The sequence below is a fragment of the Dipodomys spectabilis genome, unplaced genomic scaffold (assembly GCF_019054845.1).
Source record: "Dipodomys spectabilis isolate Male_0828 unplaced genomic scaffold, ASM1905484v1 ptg000066l, whole genome shotgun sequence".
NCBI lineage: Eukaryota > Metazoa > Chordata > Mammalia > Rodentia > Heteromyidae > Dipodomys > Dipodomys spectabilis.
In genome coordinates, this window is record NW_024870743.1 from 5,779,783 (window position 1) to 5,797,101 (window position 17,319).

The following is a 17,319-nucleotide window of genomic DNA, read 5'->3' on the forward strand; positions in this document are numbered from 1 at the left end:
TTGAACTGCGATCTTCAGATCTCAGCCTCCTGAGTAGCTAGGATGACAGGCGTGAGCCACCAGTGCCCGGCTCAGAGCCTTTCTTTTCTTTTTTTTAAAAATTTTTTATTGTAAAGATACTATACAGAGGGTTACAGTTACATGAGTAAGGTAATGAGTACACTTCCTATTGAGCATTGTTACCCCCTCCATTGTTTTCTCCCTACCATCCCTTCCCTCCCTACCTTCCCCGAGGTTCTTTTTTTTTTTTTTTTTTTAATTGTGTCAGAGCCTTTCTTTTCCCTTTGTTTTACTCTGCTCTGGAGCAGCTGCTTGGGGACTCGGCTTGGCTAGCCCCCCTGGACAGGCCACATCTAGATGCACATGTCTAGATGCACAGCTAGCTAGATGCTCACATCTAGGCCTCCACCCACCCCTGTAGGTAGGAGGCAGGCCTCTGCCAAGGAGCCTTCTGCTTGTCCCATCTCTGCAGCTTGGACCGGCGCAGCGCTGGCCCTGGGGGGGATGGTGCCCAGGTGTCCATGATGGATGACACAGGGGTGGGTTCAGAGTCACTGATGTGTCTTCCTGCTTTCAGGGGTTTTGCTGGAGCTCGGCCTGGAAAAGGAGCCCATGACCAAGCAGAGAGTGGAACAGTATGTTCTGAAGTTGGATGCAGAGGCCCAGACAAAATTTAAGGCCTTTGTGCAAAACTCCTTCCAGAACCCTCACACGCTCTTTGTCCTGATCCACGACCATGCCCACTGGGATCTTGTGAGGTTAGATCGACCGGTCCATGGCGGGTCCATGGTCTGCCTTCCAAGTCTGGGTGTCACTCAGGGCTGAGGGCAGGAGGCTTGTGCACATGGGTGGGGCTGGGCACAGTCAGCAGATGTCATGAGTGTTTTCCAGGCACTATCTTAGGGTTCACCTGCTGCAACCTTAGAAACTTCCCGATAGAGGGGCTGAGGGCTGGAGCTGACTCTGACTGTGCTCAGAGTCAGGGCTGGGTGGGGCAGGGGTGTTAGTGGCAGGGTCTCGGGGTCCAGGCTGTTGCCTTCCCTGCTTGAGGGGTGATTTAAGATGAATGTCAATCTAGACAAGTTTCACGCCGGCCGCCCAGCATGCCACGGGCTCTGTTCTGGAAGGTCATCTCCGGGGAAGCAAGCTGAGGTTGTACAGGTGGACATGAGAGCCACAGGATGACCAGGTCACAGAGCTGGGCTTTGGTTCCCATGGATTCACAGACACTTAGAGCTGGCCATAATTTATAACCCAGAGATTCGAACAGTCTTTTAAGTTGTAGAAAATTATAACAGTCTTAAAATGATAGAAAACGCTAGTTTGGAGGTAGGTTTCTCAGAGTGACTTCCAGCTGCTGGAAGCTAATACACTGATAGTTTTTTTTTCTCCAGTCTTCTAGATTTATAGAGTGCTAAGGCCACTGCCCCACAGAGGATACTAAGCAGGGCCTGACTTATAGATCTTGGGCCAACGTGCCTCCTGTTTCCTCTAACTAGGATGTTTCCAATCGTGTGTGTCCTGTCAGTAAGACAGGAAGAGGCTCACCAGAGGTCCACAGGCCTCGTTCCTTTTGCTTCTGCTTCTCCACCTTTAAGGAGATAGGCCCATAATCAGATTGGATCAAATGAGAGTCACAAGCGCTCTAGGGTAGGAGTAGTTAGACTGTGTACTCTGCAGGAAATCCTTTATAATCACGGCTTTCCACTTGTAAGTATTGAGTAGATAGATCCCAGACAGGTCCCTAAAGTTCAGTCACTTTTTTTTTCTTTTCTTAGTCACAGGCAAAGCCATAGGCTTCAATTGTAGATTTAGATGGGGGCCAGTTACACATTTGTAGAACTGGAAAACACTGTTGATAATTCTACTTATTCTTTCTTCTCCTTTCCCCCTTCAGTAGCGCTGTTCATAATCTCTATTCTCAAAGTGACCCGACTGTGGGCTTGGTGGACAGATTGCTCAACTGCAGGGAGGTGAAGGAGGCTCCCAACATTGTCACCCTTCATGTGACTTCCTTCCCGTACGCCCTGCAGACACAGCACACGCTCATAAGCCCCTACAACGAGATCCACTGGCCCGTCTCCTACAGTAACGTGAGTGCGTGCAGAATATGGCACTTTGGGTTTAGTTAAGTTGCATTTATCAGAAGTCTTGAGTCCTGTGGTTGGAGAGGAGTGGATCTTTGATTTGACTTGGGATTAGGGTAGGTTTAAATTCTTACTCTGTTGTTCTTGTTGCCAGTATTGGGGCTTGAACTCAGGGTCTTGCACTCAGCTCTTTTGTTCAAGGCTAGGACCCTGTCACTTAGGCCACAGCTCCATTTCTACCTTTTTGGTGGTTAACTGGGAGGTAAGAGTCTTACAGACTTACGTGCCGAGGCTGGTTTTGAACTGAGATCCTCAGATCTCCCACATCCTGAGTATCTAGGATTACAAATGTGAGTTACTGGTACCCAGCCGTTCCTGTATTTTCTACCCTGCATCTGTGGACAGCTGGCCTCACAATCTCCTTTAGCAGACTGAACATGCACCTGGGAGTTTGGTTTTATTTTATTTTATTTATTTATTTATTTTGTCAGTCGTGGGGCTTGAACTCTGGGCTTGGGCGCTGTCCTTGTGCTCTTCAGCTCAAGGTAAGCACTCTAACGCTTGAGCCACAGCACCACTTCTGGTTTTCTAGCGGTTTATTGGAGATAAGAGTCTCATGAACTTTCCTGCCTGGGCTGGCTTTGAACCGAGATCCTCAGATCTCAGCCTCCTGAGTAGCTAGGATTACAGGCGTGAGCCACCGGTGCCTGGCTTGGTTTTAGTTTATTACCTGCCATTTTCTCCTCAAAGTAAAGGACCAAAGCAAGTCTGGTTGGTTAGATTCTATAGCTAGTTGCTTAAAGAGTGAGTAATGTGGAATTCTTGAGAGCACCCGAGGCCTTTTAAGAACGCGGATGTGCGGCTTCAGTGCCAGAACTCAGCAGTGAGGGTGGCATCAGTGGTGGATGGACACCGTCTGCTAAGGGCTTTACACCTGAGAACTCCAGGGAGAGGATGTCGTTTTGTTTGTTTTTTTGTCGGTCTTGGGGCTTGAACCCTGGGCCTGGATGCTGTCCCTCAGCTCTTCAGCTCAAGGCTAGCGCTCTACCACTTGAGCCACAGCACCACTTCTGGCTTTTTTCTGCTTATGTGGTGCTGAGGAATCAAACCCAGGGCCTCAAGGCAAGCGCTCTACCACTGAGCCACCTGCCCAGCCCAAGCTGGGAAGATTTTTGACACATAGATGGGGAAAGAGGATAAGGAGGGATGGACTGATTGCCCAAGACCATGTATGTGGAGCTGGGATGTAGCCCAGGTGCTAGCTGCTTGGTCCTGTTGATTAACTGCTCTGCTATTTGAGTCAAGTTCACATCTTGGTATTTTTAACGGTGTCCTCCAGCTTTAGCATGCTTTAAACTCTGAGATGCTCCAGTGTTTGTTTGGAATTTTATGTCAGTGTAAGATGGGTTAGAGGAATTTTTTTCCTACTGAAATTGCTAGTTTATTTGCTTATTTCTAAAACTAGCTTAAAGTTATGGAAAGAAGAGTTTTTTAAAAAAGAATTTTTTTTTGTGCTGGTCGTGGGCTTGAACTCAAGGCCTTGTGTTTTTTTTCATTCTGGCTAGTGCTTTACCACTTGAGCCACACCTCTCTCCCTTCTTTATACTGGTTAATTGGAGATGAGATGCTCTCAGATTGTTCTGCCCTATATATATATATATATATATATATATATATAAAATTTTATTTTTTTGGTCGGTCATGGGGCTTGAACTTGAACTCTGGGCAGCTCTTCAGCTCAAGGCTAGCACTCTACCACTTGAGCTACAGCGCCACTTCCGGTTTTCTGGTGGTTTATTGGAGATAAGAGTTTCACGTACTTTCCTGCCTGAGCTGGCTTTGAACCGAGATCCTCAGATCTCAGCCTCCTGAGTAGCTAGGATTATAGGTGTGAGCCATCAGCGCCCAGCTGAACTGTATTCTTTAGATATCACTTTCCCAAGTGGCTAGAATTACTTTTTGTTGTTGTTGTTGTTATTGTCAGTCATGAGGCTTGAATTCAGGGCCTAGGCACTGTCCCTGGGCTCTTTTGCTGAAGGCTAATAATGTTATACCACTTGGGTCACAGCTCTACTTCTGGTTTTCTGGTGGTTTATTGGAGGTAAGAGTCTCACGACTTTCCTGCCCAGGCTGGTTTTGAACCGTGATCCTGAGATCTCAGCTTCCTGAGATCCAGGTTAGGATTACATTTTTGTTGTTATTGTTGTTGGTTGTGGGGCTTGAACTCTGGGCCTGGGCGCTGTTCCTCAGCTCTTCAGCTCAAGGCTAGTGCTCTACCACTTGCGTGACAGCGCCACTTCTGGTTTTCTGGTAGTTAATTAGAGATAAGTCTCATGGCCTTTCCTGCCCAGGTTGGCTTTGACCAGTGATGCTCAAATCTCAGCCCCTGAGTAGCTAGGATTACAGGCGTGAGGCACCAGTGTCTGGCTAGGATTACATTTTTAATGGACAAAAGAAGAGAAAAGATAAGGTGGATCTCTTCAGCGAAGTCTCTTGGCCATGGGAATGGCAAGCTGGGATTGAACTGTCCTTACAGCCCCGCGGCTCTTTACTCTGGGTATGCAGAATGAAGGTGGTAGAAGGCCGCCCAGGGGACTTCAGGGTCAGATGACAATGCCCATCCAGGTCACCTGCAGTCCTGGCACCTGAGCTGGACTTCCTGTGCGTGACAGATGCTCTGGTGTGTTTCAGGGTGTGGACTTGTATCAGGAGAGTAAGAAGTACTTCGGGCTGTCGGAGTTCATCGAGTCCACCCTGTCGGGACACAGCCTCCCCTTGCTCAGATATGACAGCTCCTTCGAGGCCATGGTGACCGCCCTGGGAAAAAGGTACGGATGTCACTTTGGAGTTACGCCGCGTGCTCAGGGCTTGGAGCAGGAGAGCGGGGGTGCGGGCCACCCACTGTGGCTTCCAGGAAGGGTGTGACTCAGTCTCCCCATGAAGGGGATTCTGGTTTCTTGTGTGCTCAAGTCACTTTGACCAATGATACTTGTCATGTTTGAAAGATGAGAAGGGGCAGAAACACACACTGGGCAGCTACAAAATGCTAAGGGCGGCAACAACAGGCGGAGGCTTTGTCTCCTGGCTGGAAGGAACGAGGGCATCTCCACCTGGGCTTCTGTGGGCTTTGGGCTGCGCTCCTTGTCTGTGAAGGCCAAGGCGTCTGGGAAGGCTGTGCTGGCAGCGGCCGGCCTGGGCCTGGGGTCACGGCCGGGTGTCTCTGTGTTCCCTGCAGGTTTCCCCGCCTGCACAGTGCGGTGATCAGGACCTTTGTTCTCGTCCAGCACTATGCGGCGGCCATGATGGCGGTGAGCGGCCTCCCCCAGATGAAGAACCACACGTCGGTGGAGACGCTGGAGATCACGCAGAACCTCCTCAACTCCCCGAAGCAGTGCCCGTGCGGCCACGGGTTCATGGTGCTGCTGCGGGTGCCCTGCTCGCCGCTGGCGGCCGTGGCCTACGAGCGGCTGGCCCACGTGCGGGCGCGGCTGGCCCTGGAGGAGCACTTCGAGATCATCCTGGGCAGCCCCAGCTCCGGCATCACCGTGGGCAAGCACTTCGTGAAGCAGCTCAAGGTGGGCGCCCACGCCGAGGCCCCCGGGCTGCCAGGCAGCCTCCAGAGGGCGCTCTGGAGGGAGGCAGCTGGTCTTTCCAGGGGCCCAGGGTGACCCCAGGATCCAGTTCCCCTGCCCCCATGTCCTCTCTTGTGTCCCTGTTTTCACCCCCGGCCCTCGTGGCACCCTTGGTGTGCCCCCAATAGTTGTATGGATTGCAGGTGTTTTATATTTCTGGAGGTACATATGGGTCCCTTCAGAAAGCCACCTTCCCGCACACCTGGTCCCCCCCCCAAGTTCTGTACCCCAAGTTCCTGGCAGTGCCAGCTCCATTTGTTGATTATCACTGCTCGACAAAGGATACAAAGGCTCAGGGCAGGAAGATGGACAGAGTGAACCTGTGGGAAACGGAGGGAGGATGTAGCTGGAGGGGCAGAAACAAATGAGGATCTGTTTCTCCCGGAGGACCGGCGGGTCCGCAGCTGGCCCCCGATGCTGGGGAGTATGAGGGCCTGGACTCACACTCGCCACAAAAACACGCGCTTGTTCACAGTGTAATGCGTTTCCTTTAAAAAATAAATAAGTTTATTGTTATTATTAAGGTGTACAGAAGGGTTACCATTTCCTGAGTCAGGCAATGAGTGCAATTCTTTGTTTGGACAGTGTTGCCCCTTCCTTTATTTTCCTCCAATTTTCCCCTCTCATCCCTGCCCATAAATTCCATTACAAACCGAATTATATTACATTACATACCGAATACCATGCCTCATTTGTTCCCCCTTCCTCCCCTTCCACGCCTCCCTTTTTGCCACTCCCCAAAAGAAAACGACAAAAAAAACAAACCAAGCAGCACCACCACCACCACCAAAACCCATGTTTCCGTTTCCTGGAATTTGTTTCACTGAACACTGTTTTGGGTGTGCAGAAGAACCTCTTGGCTCCTCCCCTCAGGGCATTCATTCTCCTTTACTCTGTGTGAACGTCTGTCCTGTCCAGTTATATTTTAGATCTAACTTCCCCATACGGGGGAACACGTACACGCTTCCTTTTTGCCAAGGACTTTCCAGAGCCTTCTGGAGGAGGACAGTGCGGCGCTCCTTGGGGTGTAGAAGCTTCCAGCTTTCTCTCTGTGTCCTGTCTGCAGATGTGGCAGAAAATCGAGGATGCGGAGTGGAGGCCTCAGACCTACCTGGAGTTGGAAGGCCTGCCGTGTATTCTCATCTTTAGTGGGATAGATCCGCACGGGGAGTCCCTGCCCAGGTGAGCCCCGGGCAGGGGCCCTGGAGCAGGGCCCTGGCAGCAGTGAGCAGCTTGCCTCTCCTTAGCCTGGAACCTGGGATGCACTACCACTGCCCAGCTCCAGGTGGCGCCCTTGGTGCTCCACCCACAGTTGGTGCTTACCACGGGGTCCTCCAGCAGGTGGCAAGACAGTCTGGATGATTTCTCAGTCCTCTCAGGGGCCGTGGGGGACCACTGCACCCGTGGTGGGGGCAGTTGCCTCAGAGAGTGACTGCCCTGATAGCCGTGCTGCTGAAATTCGAGTCACAGAGGCCCACCGGCTCAGCAACGGCTGCCTGCCTCCGCTGTCACCGACCTTACGGCACCCTGCTGCTTGCTGAGATTCATTCCATCTCAAAGAAAAAATAATCAGAGCCTCAGAGCAGCTGCACAGCACGGCAAAGCTTCTCGCTCTGGAAAGGAGCTTGGGCAAAGCTTCTCGCTCTGGAAAGGAGCTTGCGGTCCCATTTCAACTCCGTGATCCTTAGAATTCAGACCCCACAGGGAAGAACGCATGGCAGGTGCCAGGAGCCAGACTGTGCGCCTGGCCGTGTTATGAGCAGGCACAGAAGGCTCCCACGTGCGGGGACCTGTGGTCCCAAGTGCAGGAGGCCTGTGTCCCATGTATATGTGTGTGGCAGTGGCTGTGGTCCCACAGGATTGTGGGGACAGCGCCCCCCAGAGGAAGGCCCGTGCAAACACCCTCTGCACCCTCCCAGGTCCCTGCGGTACTGCGACCTGCGTCTGATCAACTCCTCCTGCCTGGTGAGGACGGCCTTGGAGCAGGAGCTGGGCCTGGCCGCTTACTTCGTGAGCAGTGAGATGCCGCTGGAGAAGGGGGCCAGGAACGAGGCCCTGGAGAGTGACGGGGAGAAGCTGAGCAGCACAGACAATGAGGATGAGGAGCCGGGAGCAGAAGGTGAGGGTGGCCCAGAGGTACGGGGCTCTTGCCGCAGGTCCACAGGGTCTGGGGTCCTGCGCCTGCGTAGAACGCTGTCTCCAAGAGGCACGAGTGCGTAGGGAATTCTGATTTTTTTTTCAATCTCTCCACTTTTTTTTTTTGGTGGTGTGGGAAGATAGAAATCCCTGAAGGTTCTTCCAGGCTCTAGATTTCCTAAAACATAGGAAGAACATTCTACTTTCTGCTGAGCACCAGTGGCAGGTCGCACCTGTAATCCTAGCTACACAGGAGATTGGGAATCTGAGGATCACAGTTCAAAGCCAGCCAGGGCAGGAAAATCCATGAGATTTAGTTCATGCCTCAGTTCCAGCACACAAAAAGGTGTGCTTTCTGAAGATTCAGGTTCATGCTTTATTCACATGATTAGTGGAATAAGGTTCACCTGGTTATTCTCTTTTTGTGAATCAACTCAGCAGTGAGATTGTGGCAAATGGGTCGGGTTCATTTGCAGACTCTTAAAAGTCTGCATGGCTTTATTTTTTTAATATAATTGTATTTTTATTATTAAGGTTTTTTTTTTTTTTTTTGTCAGTCCTGAGGTTTGAACTCAGGGTCTGGGCACTGTCCCCAAGCTTCTTTTGCTCAAGGCTAGCGCTCTACCACTTGAGCCACAGCGCCACTTCCAACTTTTTCTGTGTGTGTCATACTGAGGAATCGAACCCAGGGCTGCATGCATGCTAGGCAAGCACTCTACTGCTAAGCCACCCTCCCAGCCCCTTTATTAAGGTTTTGTACAGAGAGGCTACTGTTAAATAAGTCAGAAAATGAGTTAATTTCCTTTTGGACAATGTCACCCTTTCCTTCACTCTGCCCCTCTTAAGGTCCCTGCCCACAGGGACTAAGTTAATTTTCCGTATAGTGTATATTGAATAGCGTGATTACACTTGTTCACCTTTCCCCCCTCCCTTTCTGTGCCCCCCACCTACCCCTTAATCCTCTATAAACTGAGAGTTTCGTGGCTTGGCCCCATTTGTTATATTTATACACTACTTGCTCTGTTTTTTCTTCTGGTGGAACTGGGGTTCGAACTCAGGGCCTTGCACTTGTTAAGCAGGTGCTCTACCCCTTAAGCCCCATCCCCAATCCCTTTCTCCTTCATCATTTTTCAAACACGGGTCTTGCCTTTATACCCAGGCTGTCTTGGACTTGCCGATTCCTGTGTAGCTAGAATGGCAAGCACACACCATGGTGCCCAGCTTTCTCCGTTGGTTGAAATGGGGTCTCATGGACATTTTGCCTGAGCTGGCCTCGAGCTGTAATCCTCCGGACCTCTGCCTCTGGAATAGTTAGGCTTGCAGGCGCTGTTTTGGAACGTGGTATAGATCTAAATACTGAACGCTCAGGGCTGGGAAGATGGCTCAGTGGTAGAACACTTGCCTTGCATGCTCGAGGCCCTGGGTTCGATTCCTCAGCACCACATAAGAAAAAAAGCCGGAAGTGGCGCTGTGGCTCAAGTGGTAGAGTGCTAGCCTTGAGCTGAAGAGCTGAGGGACAGCGCCCAGGCCCAGAATTCAGGCCCCACGACTGGACCCCCCCCAAAAAAATACTGAATGCTTACATTCCCTTTGCCTGTGGTGTGACCACGCCTCCTGCTTTGTCCTGGCCTCACCAGGCCAGTTCCACTCTTTGCTCCTCTCAGCTCCACTTGAGGTCAGTGTGGTGGGGAGCGGGCTGCAGGGGGAGGGGGGCCTGAAGCTAGGGCAGGTAGGGAGGCATGATCATGCTGGCTGCTGGGAGAAAGAACCGCAGGGACTCGGGTGCATTCTCAGTGTGTTTTTGAAGCAGGCTCTCCCTCGGAGAAGAGGAGCCCCGCGCGGAGGGAGCGGTCCCGGTCCCACGACTCGGCCTCCTCCTCCCTCTCCTCCAGAGCATCTGGTGAGTCTTGGCCTGGGAAGGTTAGCAGGACAGGCTGCTCCAGATTTCAGGGTGGGGCAGGGGGGATGCACAGGGCCTTTGCAGATCCTGCGCTTCCAGCCAGGACTGGGAAGGGACAGCCTTAAAGAATGGGCTCTTGAGGAGCATGTGAGGGAGTTGGGCTCTGGGATCTTGAAGGCGGTCAGAGTCCAGGGTCCAGCCGCGCTGACTGCAGGACCGGCCTGTGTACATGGCTTTTGTCTCGGGCAGTCCCTGCCCATGGAGGACGCAGCGGAGATGGGGCTCACAGCGAAGGTGACACGGGAGATGTCGTAGGAGAAGCAGCAAGCAGGGAGGAGGGAGGACAGAGGAGGGGGGAATGGGGAGGGCTGTGCTCCGCCCTGAGGGCTCCTGGGCCTCATTGCCCATCCTATGGGAAATGGCGGGCCAGTCCTCCTGCACAGGCTCCGCCCCTTTCCCTATCAGAAGCCTTGGATTGCGGCTTTGGGGCTGCCCGCACGCAGCCTGCTCTCAGCCACACGCCCCTCCTCTCGTAGCGATCGCAGACGCTTTTATTACAACTTACAGATGAGTTAGCAAGTATCGATGCGCATAGAATTTCAACAGTGAAATTCCAGCCGTCGGGTTACATTTAAATCCCTGGATCTGAAGAAGTCAATCAGAGTCGCACCAGCCTCACCTCCTAGAGTGATTCAAAAGAATAAAAGCCCATCCGCTTGACTTCGGGTCGGATGGAGGAGGGGTTGTCACCTCTCATCACTGAGAAATAGTGTCACCAGCCTGTACAAAGCTCAGGTGACATTCACATGCAGGGTATGGTGACTAATGTGTAAAATGTGCACGAAAGGCCTTCGGGTATTTTATTCCTAATGTTGGTTAGGGGACTTTTCATGTATAGGAATTGGATTAACTGAGAAGAATTTTGTTTTGCTCTTTCAGCTCAATTTCTTTTTCTTTTTCTTTTTTTTGGAGACATGTCTTATACACATCAGGCTGGCCTCGGAGTTGCTGTCTAGGCTGGGCTGGCCTTGAACTCCAGATCCTCCTGCATCAGCTCGTAAGGGCTGAGGTTGCAGGCATGTACAACCATGCCCAGCTTCAGTGTAATTTTTAGCATAGTCTGAGCCTGGTAGACAGGAAAATCCCTGTACGGCTGCCTACAATTTGTATTATAGGCCATAGTGCTTTTTCCTTTGGTGGCACTGGGAATTGAGCTAGAGAAAAACCTGTATTGAGCTATGCCCCCCAGCCCAGGCTAAATTATAAATTCTCTCCTCACCTCTGTCTTACCACTTCTAAAGGAGAGTAGTTTCTGGGAGATTCAGAACCAAACTTCTACTCTCCTGGAAGCCAGAGAAGTCTTGAGAACAATTTCCTCAAGCCCAGCAGATGCAAAGACATCAAGTTTGCAGATGTACTAGATTCCAGAAACAAAATATAACTCACAAGGCTTTTCCTAAGTGAAGGACACCTGCTTTCTAGCTGGTCCAGGCATGAAGCGCTCCTGTTTTCACAGTGCTCTTCCAGCAGCCTCTGTTCACCGTGCGGTGCCAGGCTCTGTGGAGGACTAAGGGGAGGGACAGAGCCTCACCAAGGGCTCTGCAAATCTTCACCAACTTCCACCTGTTGCACTGTGCGTGTGTGTAGCAATGACTACGCCCACTCGAGTCAAAGGCAGGTCTTCTACGAGAGCAAACCAGTTGGGAATAAAAATAATAACCAGGCAGATCATAAACGACAAGCACTTTTGAAACCCTCTCTATACTGAAGTAAGCGGTCCTCTGTGTCTTCTGCCACCTGGGGAGGGGCCCCTTCCGCAGGTGGCAGGAGCATTTGGGGCCCCACGGCTCAGGGCGCAGGTGTGGGCAGGGAGGCTGAGGGTGTGGTGTGCAGGTGCAGGTGCAGGTGCAGGTGCAGGTGCAGGTGCAGGTGCAGGTGCAGGTGCAGGCAGTGCTCCGTGCAGGTGCAGGTGCAGGTGCAGGTGCAGGTGCAGGTGCAGGTGCAGGCAGTGCTCCGAGTAGCTGAGACACCAACAGGCTGTGAGTGTGGCCCTGCAGGGCCGGTGGCTTCCTCTCTTCTCCATGGGCCTGGTAGGCTGGGGTCCCCTGCACACGGGGCCGTGCCTCTGCTCGCCTGGCATGCTGTCACTGAAGCCAGCTCGGATTCCCAGGAGGGTTCAGCTACCAAAGCCAGAGGCCTCAGCCAGCCCCTGAGCAGGAAGGGGGTGTTGGCGGGTATGGTGCATTGTCACTGGATGTCCCTGGAGGTCCTGGAATGCCCTTGGATGTCACTGGATGTCCTTGGATGACCTTGGATGTCCCTGGATGTCCTTGGATATCACTGAGCAGGCATGTCTCTTCCCCAGGCTCCGTGCTCGGTGGCAGTGAGCCCCTGGCTCACCCTGGGCCCCCTCTGGGGGAGCAGGCTGCGTCCCCCACACCGTGCGGCCCTGTGGAGGACAGTAGGATGCTTGGCGAGAGGCAGGGGCCCCGAGTGAGTCAGGGGGCCCCAGCAGCAGCAGTGAGCGGGCACAGCCCCGGGCCGCCGCCGCCCCCCAGCCAGCGGAGCCTGCAGGTGGCGGTCACCCCGTCCTCAAGCTCATCTCCCACTGGCCCACCGCTGCCGCCCATGGCTGGGCCCCTCCTGCCCCAGGCCCCGCCCTGCGCCATGACCAAGGCCAGCCGCCAGCCTCCTGTGGTCTTCCTGCCCAAGCTGGTGTACGACATGGTGCTGGCCACCGACAGCAGCGGGCTGCCCAAGGCCGCCTCCCTCCTGCCCGCCCCGTCCGTCATGTGGACCAGCTCCTTCCGCCCCCTGCTGAGCAAGACCATGACCTCCACCGAGCAGTCCCTCTACTACCGCCAGTGGACCGTGCCCAGGCCCAGCCACATGGACTACGGCAGCCGGGCTGAGGGCCGCCCGGACGGCTTCCATCCCCGCAGGCTGCTGCTCAGCGGGCCCCCGCAGGTGGGTGTGTGGCTCAGTGTGCTCCAGGACTCGGGGATCGGCCCTGTGCTTGTGGCCAGTGGGAGAGCGCTGGGCTGACGGTATCTGTTCGTTCACTCCCTGCAATCTTCCCGAATGGCCTGGAGTGGTGAATGGCCACTCTCCCCGCGAGGTTACTGCGTTGTCTGAGCTGTTTTCTTCTTTTAACGCTGGGGAGATACTGTACCCCTTCTGAGGGAGAGTCGCCCTTCCCTGGTGGTGTGGTCGCCCTCGGCCCTCGGCCCCCGTGGGCAGCCTCCTCACCCCTGTGTGTGCCGGAAGATTTGGGGTGGGGATGAGGAGCCTCGGGCTGCAGTCCTCCCTCTGCAGCCTCCCTCCCCGCTCACAGTGGCCAGAGAAGACAGGTGTGGAGGAGAGGGGGTGATTCGGACCCAGCAGAAGCTGGGCCAGCTCAGGGGATGGAGTTCATTTATTTGATATTATTATTTTTGTCAGTCATGGGGCTTGAACTCAGGGCCTGGGTGCTGTCCCTGAGCCCTTTTGCTCAAGTCCAGAGCTCCAGCATGTTGAGCCACAGCACCACATCTGGTGTTTGAGCTATTCATTGGAGAGAAGAGTCTCATGGGGACTTTTCTGCCCGGGCTGGCTTTGAACTGCGATCCTCAGATCTCAGCCTCCTGAGTAGTTAGGAGTATAGGCGTCAGCCACCAGCACCCATGTTCTGTTCTAAGGTCACCTTGCACCCAAGAGAGAAGTGTAGGACAGATGGAAGGCCCCGAGAGGCCTGTTCCACATGCAGATGGCTGGATGCGAATGTCCGTCCTGTAATCCTGCCCTCGTCTCTCGCTTTGACCCACGGCCCCCTGGAATCAGCTTGCCCCTTCCCCAGAAATCCGCCCTCTAGTACAAACCCACAAAGCATGCACAGCTCATGAAAACAGATTCCTCTAGCCACGTCTCAGTTAAATAAATCTGGATTCAGCCACAGAAATTTTAAGAGAGATCTCTTTATGTTGCCATTGAAATGTCTCCAAGGTACTGAAATCGGAATCAATGTGCAGAATAAGACATGCATGTATATGTGATGTAATATCAGTTAGGAAAAACATCACTATACGTGTGAACATGCCTTAAAAAATATTGGAGAGGCTGACTACTAGATCTACCTTGAAAAGGGTCTGGGTTTGTACTATTCTGCTTTTTAATCAATTTCTTATTTTCTGTGGGGTGTGCTGGGGTTTAAACTCAGGGCCTTGTGCTTTGTTTGCCTCAGCTGGTACTCTACTACTTGAGCCATGCCTCTGGCTTGGCTTTTTGCTGGTTATTTTGGAGCCATAGCTTCCACTTCTGGCTTTTTTGGGGCAATTAATTGGAAATAAGTGTTTCCCAGATTTTCTTATCTGGGCCGGCTTCAAAATGCAATCCTCAGATTTCAGACTCCTGAGTAACTAGGATTACAGGTGTGAGCCACTGGCGTGCTGCTGGTCAGTTCCTTTTAAAAGAGTAAGCCTTTGCTGAGCACTAATAGCTACTTGGGAGGCTGAGATAGGGAGTATAATGGAGTGTGCCTGTCATTCCAGATATGGGGCAGATTGAGATCGAGAGGATTGCTGTTCCAATCTAGGCTGGACAGAAAAAATGTTCATGAGATCCCATCTGTACAGAAACAGTTGGGTGTGGTAGCAAACACCTTCACCCGAGCTACATAGGAAGCCTAAGTGGGAAGATCACAGTCTAGGCCAGCTCAGGCAAAAAGGGAGACTCTGTCTCAAAAATAACTAAAGCAAAAAGGGCTAGAGGCATGGCTCAAGCAGTAAAGTACCTGCCAGGCAGGTGAAGTCCTGAATTCAGAACGCCAATACTGCCGATCAGTCAGTAAGCAAAGTCAGTAAGTAAGGGAGCACACAAGCTTTTTTTCTGCTTCTGATAAAGTCTCCTTAATAAATGTGCCTGTTGCAATGCGGAGAGACACGCTGGGGTGATCGAAGGGCAGGCATTTCCGCCACTCCTGGTGTCCGTGTGTCCAGTGGCCCCATTGCTTCAGGCTGGGGGCCCTCGTGGTGTATCCACGAGGCTCTTTTTCTCTTAACGTGAGTTTCCTGGGCGATCGGGTCCAGGGGCAGGCCCGTAGGCTCCAATCCCAGTGTCTTCACAGATTGGGAAGACAGGTGCCTACCTGCAGTTTCTCAGCATTTTGTCCCGGATGCTCATTCGGCTGACTGAAGTGGATGTTTACGACGAAGAAGAGATCAATATCGGTGAGTGGCCTGCTCCGTGAGGCTTGGGCTTGGCTGGTCACCTCCATCAGTGGCCTCGGTGACTTGAATTGCGTCTCTCACAGAGAAAGAACTCAGAGGGGTACGTGTCTAATGGCAGAGTAGGCAGTGATGACTGAGTCCCTGCCACCTGTCAAACACACACCGTGTGTCACAGAAACTTCCATGGTTGATCTTCTATACCATGTTGTTAAGCGTGACTTGTCCCGTTCACCTGATGAGTGACAGGCTCGGGGCTGGGCATGCAGATTCTCCATCGGGGGAGAGGAGCCCAGGCAGCTGAGCCCAGGGGGCCATTTTAGAGGGGGCAATCCAAAGTGTGTGACATGCGAGCAAATCCCATTTCCTGAACAGACCTGGGTGCCTGAGGCAGGCCTGGCTCTAAGCCTCAGTGAACCGCATCCCCACTGCCTGGGGGCTGTGGCCTTGGTCTGGCCGATGACTGCCACCCACGCGGGAAGACCCTTCTTGAGTGCGAGCTATTGCCACCTGGCCATGAGCACTTGCAATGGCTTGGGGCCTTCTGCTGTCTAGCCCTGAGCCTGTGCTCCTGCTTGGAGTGGGGGGAGGGGAGGGGGAGGGTCCTCAGCTGAGCTCAGAGCCCATGCTCCTGCTTGGGGAGGGGAGGGGGAGGGTCCTCAGCTGAGCTCAGAGCCTGTGCTCCTGCTTGGGGGGGGGGGGAGGGGAGGGGGAGGGTCCTCAGCTGAGCTCAGAGCCTGTGCTCCTGCTTGGGGGGGGAGGGGGAGGGTCCTCAGCTGAGCTCAGAGCCTGTGCTCCTGCTTGGAGGGGGGGGAGGGTCCTCAGCTGAGCTCAGAGCCCGTGCTCCTGCTTGGGGGGGGGAGGGGGAGGGTCCTCAGCTGAGCTCAGAGCCTGTGCTCCTGCTTGGGGGGGGAGGGGGAGGGTCCTCAGCTGAGCTCAGAGCCTGTGCTCCTGCTTGAAGGGGGGGGAGGGGGAGGGTCCTCAGCTGAGCTCAGAGCCTGTGCTCCTGCTTGGGGGGGGGAGGGGAGGGGGAGGGTCCTCAGCTGAGCTCAGAGCCAGTGCTCCTGCTTGAAGGGGGGGGAGGGGGAGGGTCCTCAGCTGAGCTCAGAGCCTGTGCTCCTGCTTGGGGGGGGAGAGGGGGAGGGTCCTCAGCTGAGCTCAGAGCCTGTGCTCCTGCTTGGGGGGAGAGGGGGCGGGTCCTCAGCTGAGCTCAGAGCCTGTGCTCCTGCTTTGGGGGGGGGGGAGAGGGGGAGGGGGAGGGTCCTCAGCTGAGCTCAGAGCCAGTGCTCCTGCTTGGGGGGGGAGAGGGGGAGGGTCCTCAGCTGAGCTCAGAGCCTGTGCTCCTGCTTGGGGGGGGGAGGGGAGGGGGAGGGTCCTCAGCTGAGCTCAGAGCCTGTGCTCCTGCTGGGGGGGGGAGGGGAGGGGGAGGGTCCTCAGCTGAGCTCAGAGCCAGTGCTCCTGCTTGAAGGGGGGGGAGGGGGAGGGTCCTCAGCTGAGCTCAGAGCCTGTGCTCCTGCTTGGGGGGAGAGGGGGAGGGTCCTCAGCTGAGCTCAGAGCCTGTGCTCCTGCTTGGGGGGGGAGGGGGAGGGTCCTCAGCTGAGCTCAGAGCCTGTGCTCCTGCTTGAAGGGGGGGGAGGGGGAGGGTCCTCAGCTGAGCTCAGAGCCTGTGCTCCTGCTTGGGGGGGGGAGGGGAGGGGGAGGGTCCTCAGCTGAGCTCAGAGCCAGTGCTCCTGCTTGAAGGGGGGGGAGGGGGAGGGTCCTCAGCTGAGCTCAGAGCCTGTGCTCCTGCTTGGGGGGGAGAGGGGGAGGGTCCTCAGCTGAGCTCAGAGCCTGTGCTCCTGCTTGGGGGGGGAGAGGGGGAGGGTCCTCAGCTGAGCTCAGAGCCTGTGCTCCTGCTTGGGGGGAGAGGGGGCGGGTCCTCAGCTGAGCTCAGAGCCTGTGCTCCTGCTTTGGGGGGGGGGGAGAGGGGGAGGGGGAGGGTCCTCAGCTGAGCTCAGAGCCAGTGCTCCTGCTTGGGGGGGGAGAGGGGGAGGGTCCTCAGCTGAGCTCAGAGCCTGTGCTCCTGCTTGGGGGGGGGAGGGGAGGGGGAGGGTCCTCAGCTGAGCTCAGAGCCTGTGCTCCTGCTGGGGGGGGAGGGGAGGGGGAGGGTCCTCAGCTGAGCTCAGAGCCAGTGCTCCTGCTTGGAGGGGGGGGAGGGTCCTCAGCTGAGCTCAGAGCCTGTGCTCCTGCTTGAAGGGGGGGGAGGGGAGGGTCCTCAGCTGAGCTCAGAGCCTGTGCTCCTGCTTGGGGGGGGGAGAGGGGGCGGGTCCTCAGCTGAGCTCAGAGCCTGTGCTCCTGCTTGGGGGGGGGAGGGGGAGGGTCCT

General features: G+C 54.6%; 1 protein-coding gene across 3 annotated transcripts in view; it reads left to right on the forward strand.

The window, feature by feature from the left end:
• Positions 1–17,319, forward strand: part of Greb1 (growth regulating estrogen receptor binding 1) — a 73,766-nt gene that overhangs the window by 36,056 nt on the left and 20,391 nt on the right. For 2 of the 3 annotated variants that reach the window (XM_042680854.1, XM_042680856.1), the window contains exons 14-22: positions 578–758; positions 1,898–2,093; positions 4,779–4,915; positions 5,323–5,662; positions 6,786–6,901; positions 7,639–7,855; positions 9,650–9,755; positions 12,121–12,722; positions 14,857–14,959. In XM_042680854.1, the coding sequence (XP_042536788.1) occupies positions 578–758; positions 1,898–2,093; positions 4,779–4,915; positions 5,323–5,662; positions 6,786–6,901; positions 7,639–7,855; positions 9,650–9,755; positions 12,121–12,722; positions 14,857–14,959 (1,998 nt within the window). The remainder of the gene's footprint in view (positions 1–577; positions 759–1,897; positions 2,094–4,778; positions 4,916–5,322; positions 5,663–6,785; positions 6,902–7,638; positions 7,856–9,649; positions 9,756–12,120; positions 12,723–14,856; positions 14,960–17,319) is intronic. The other variant, XM_042680855.1, reaches the window with a different exon arrangement.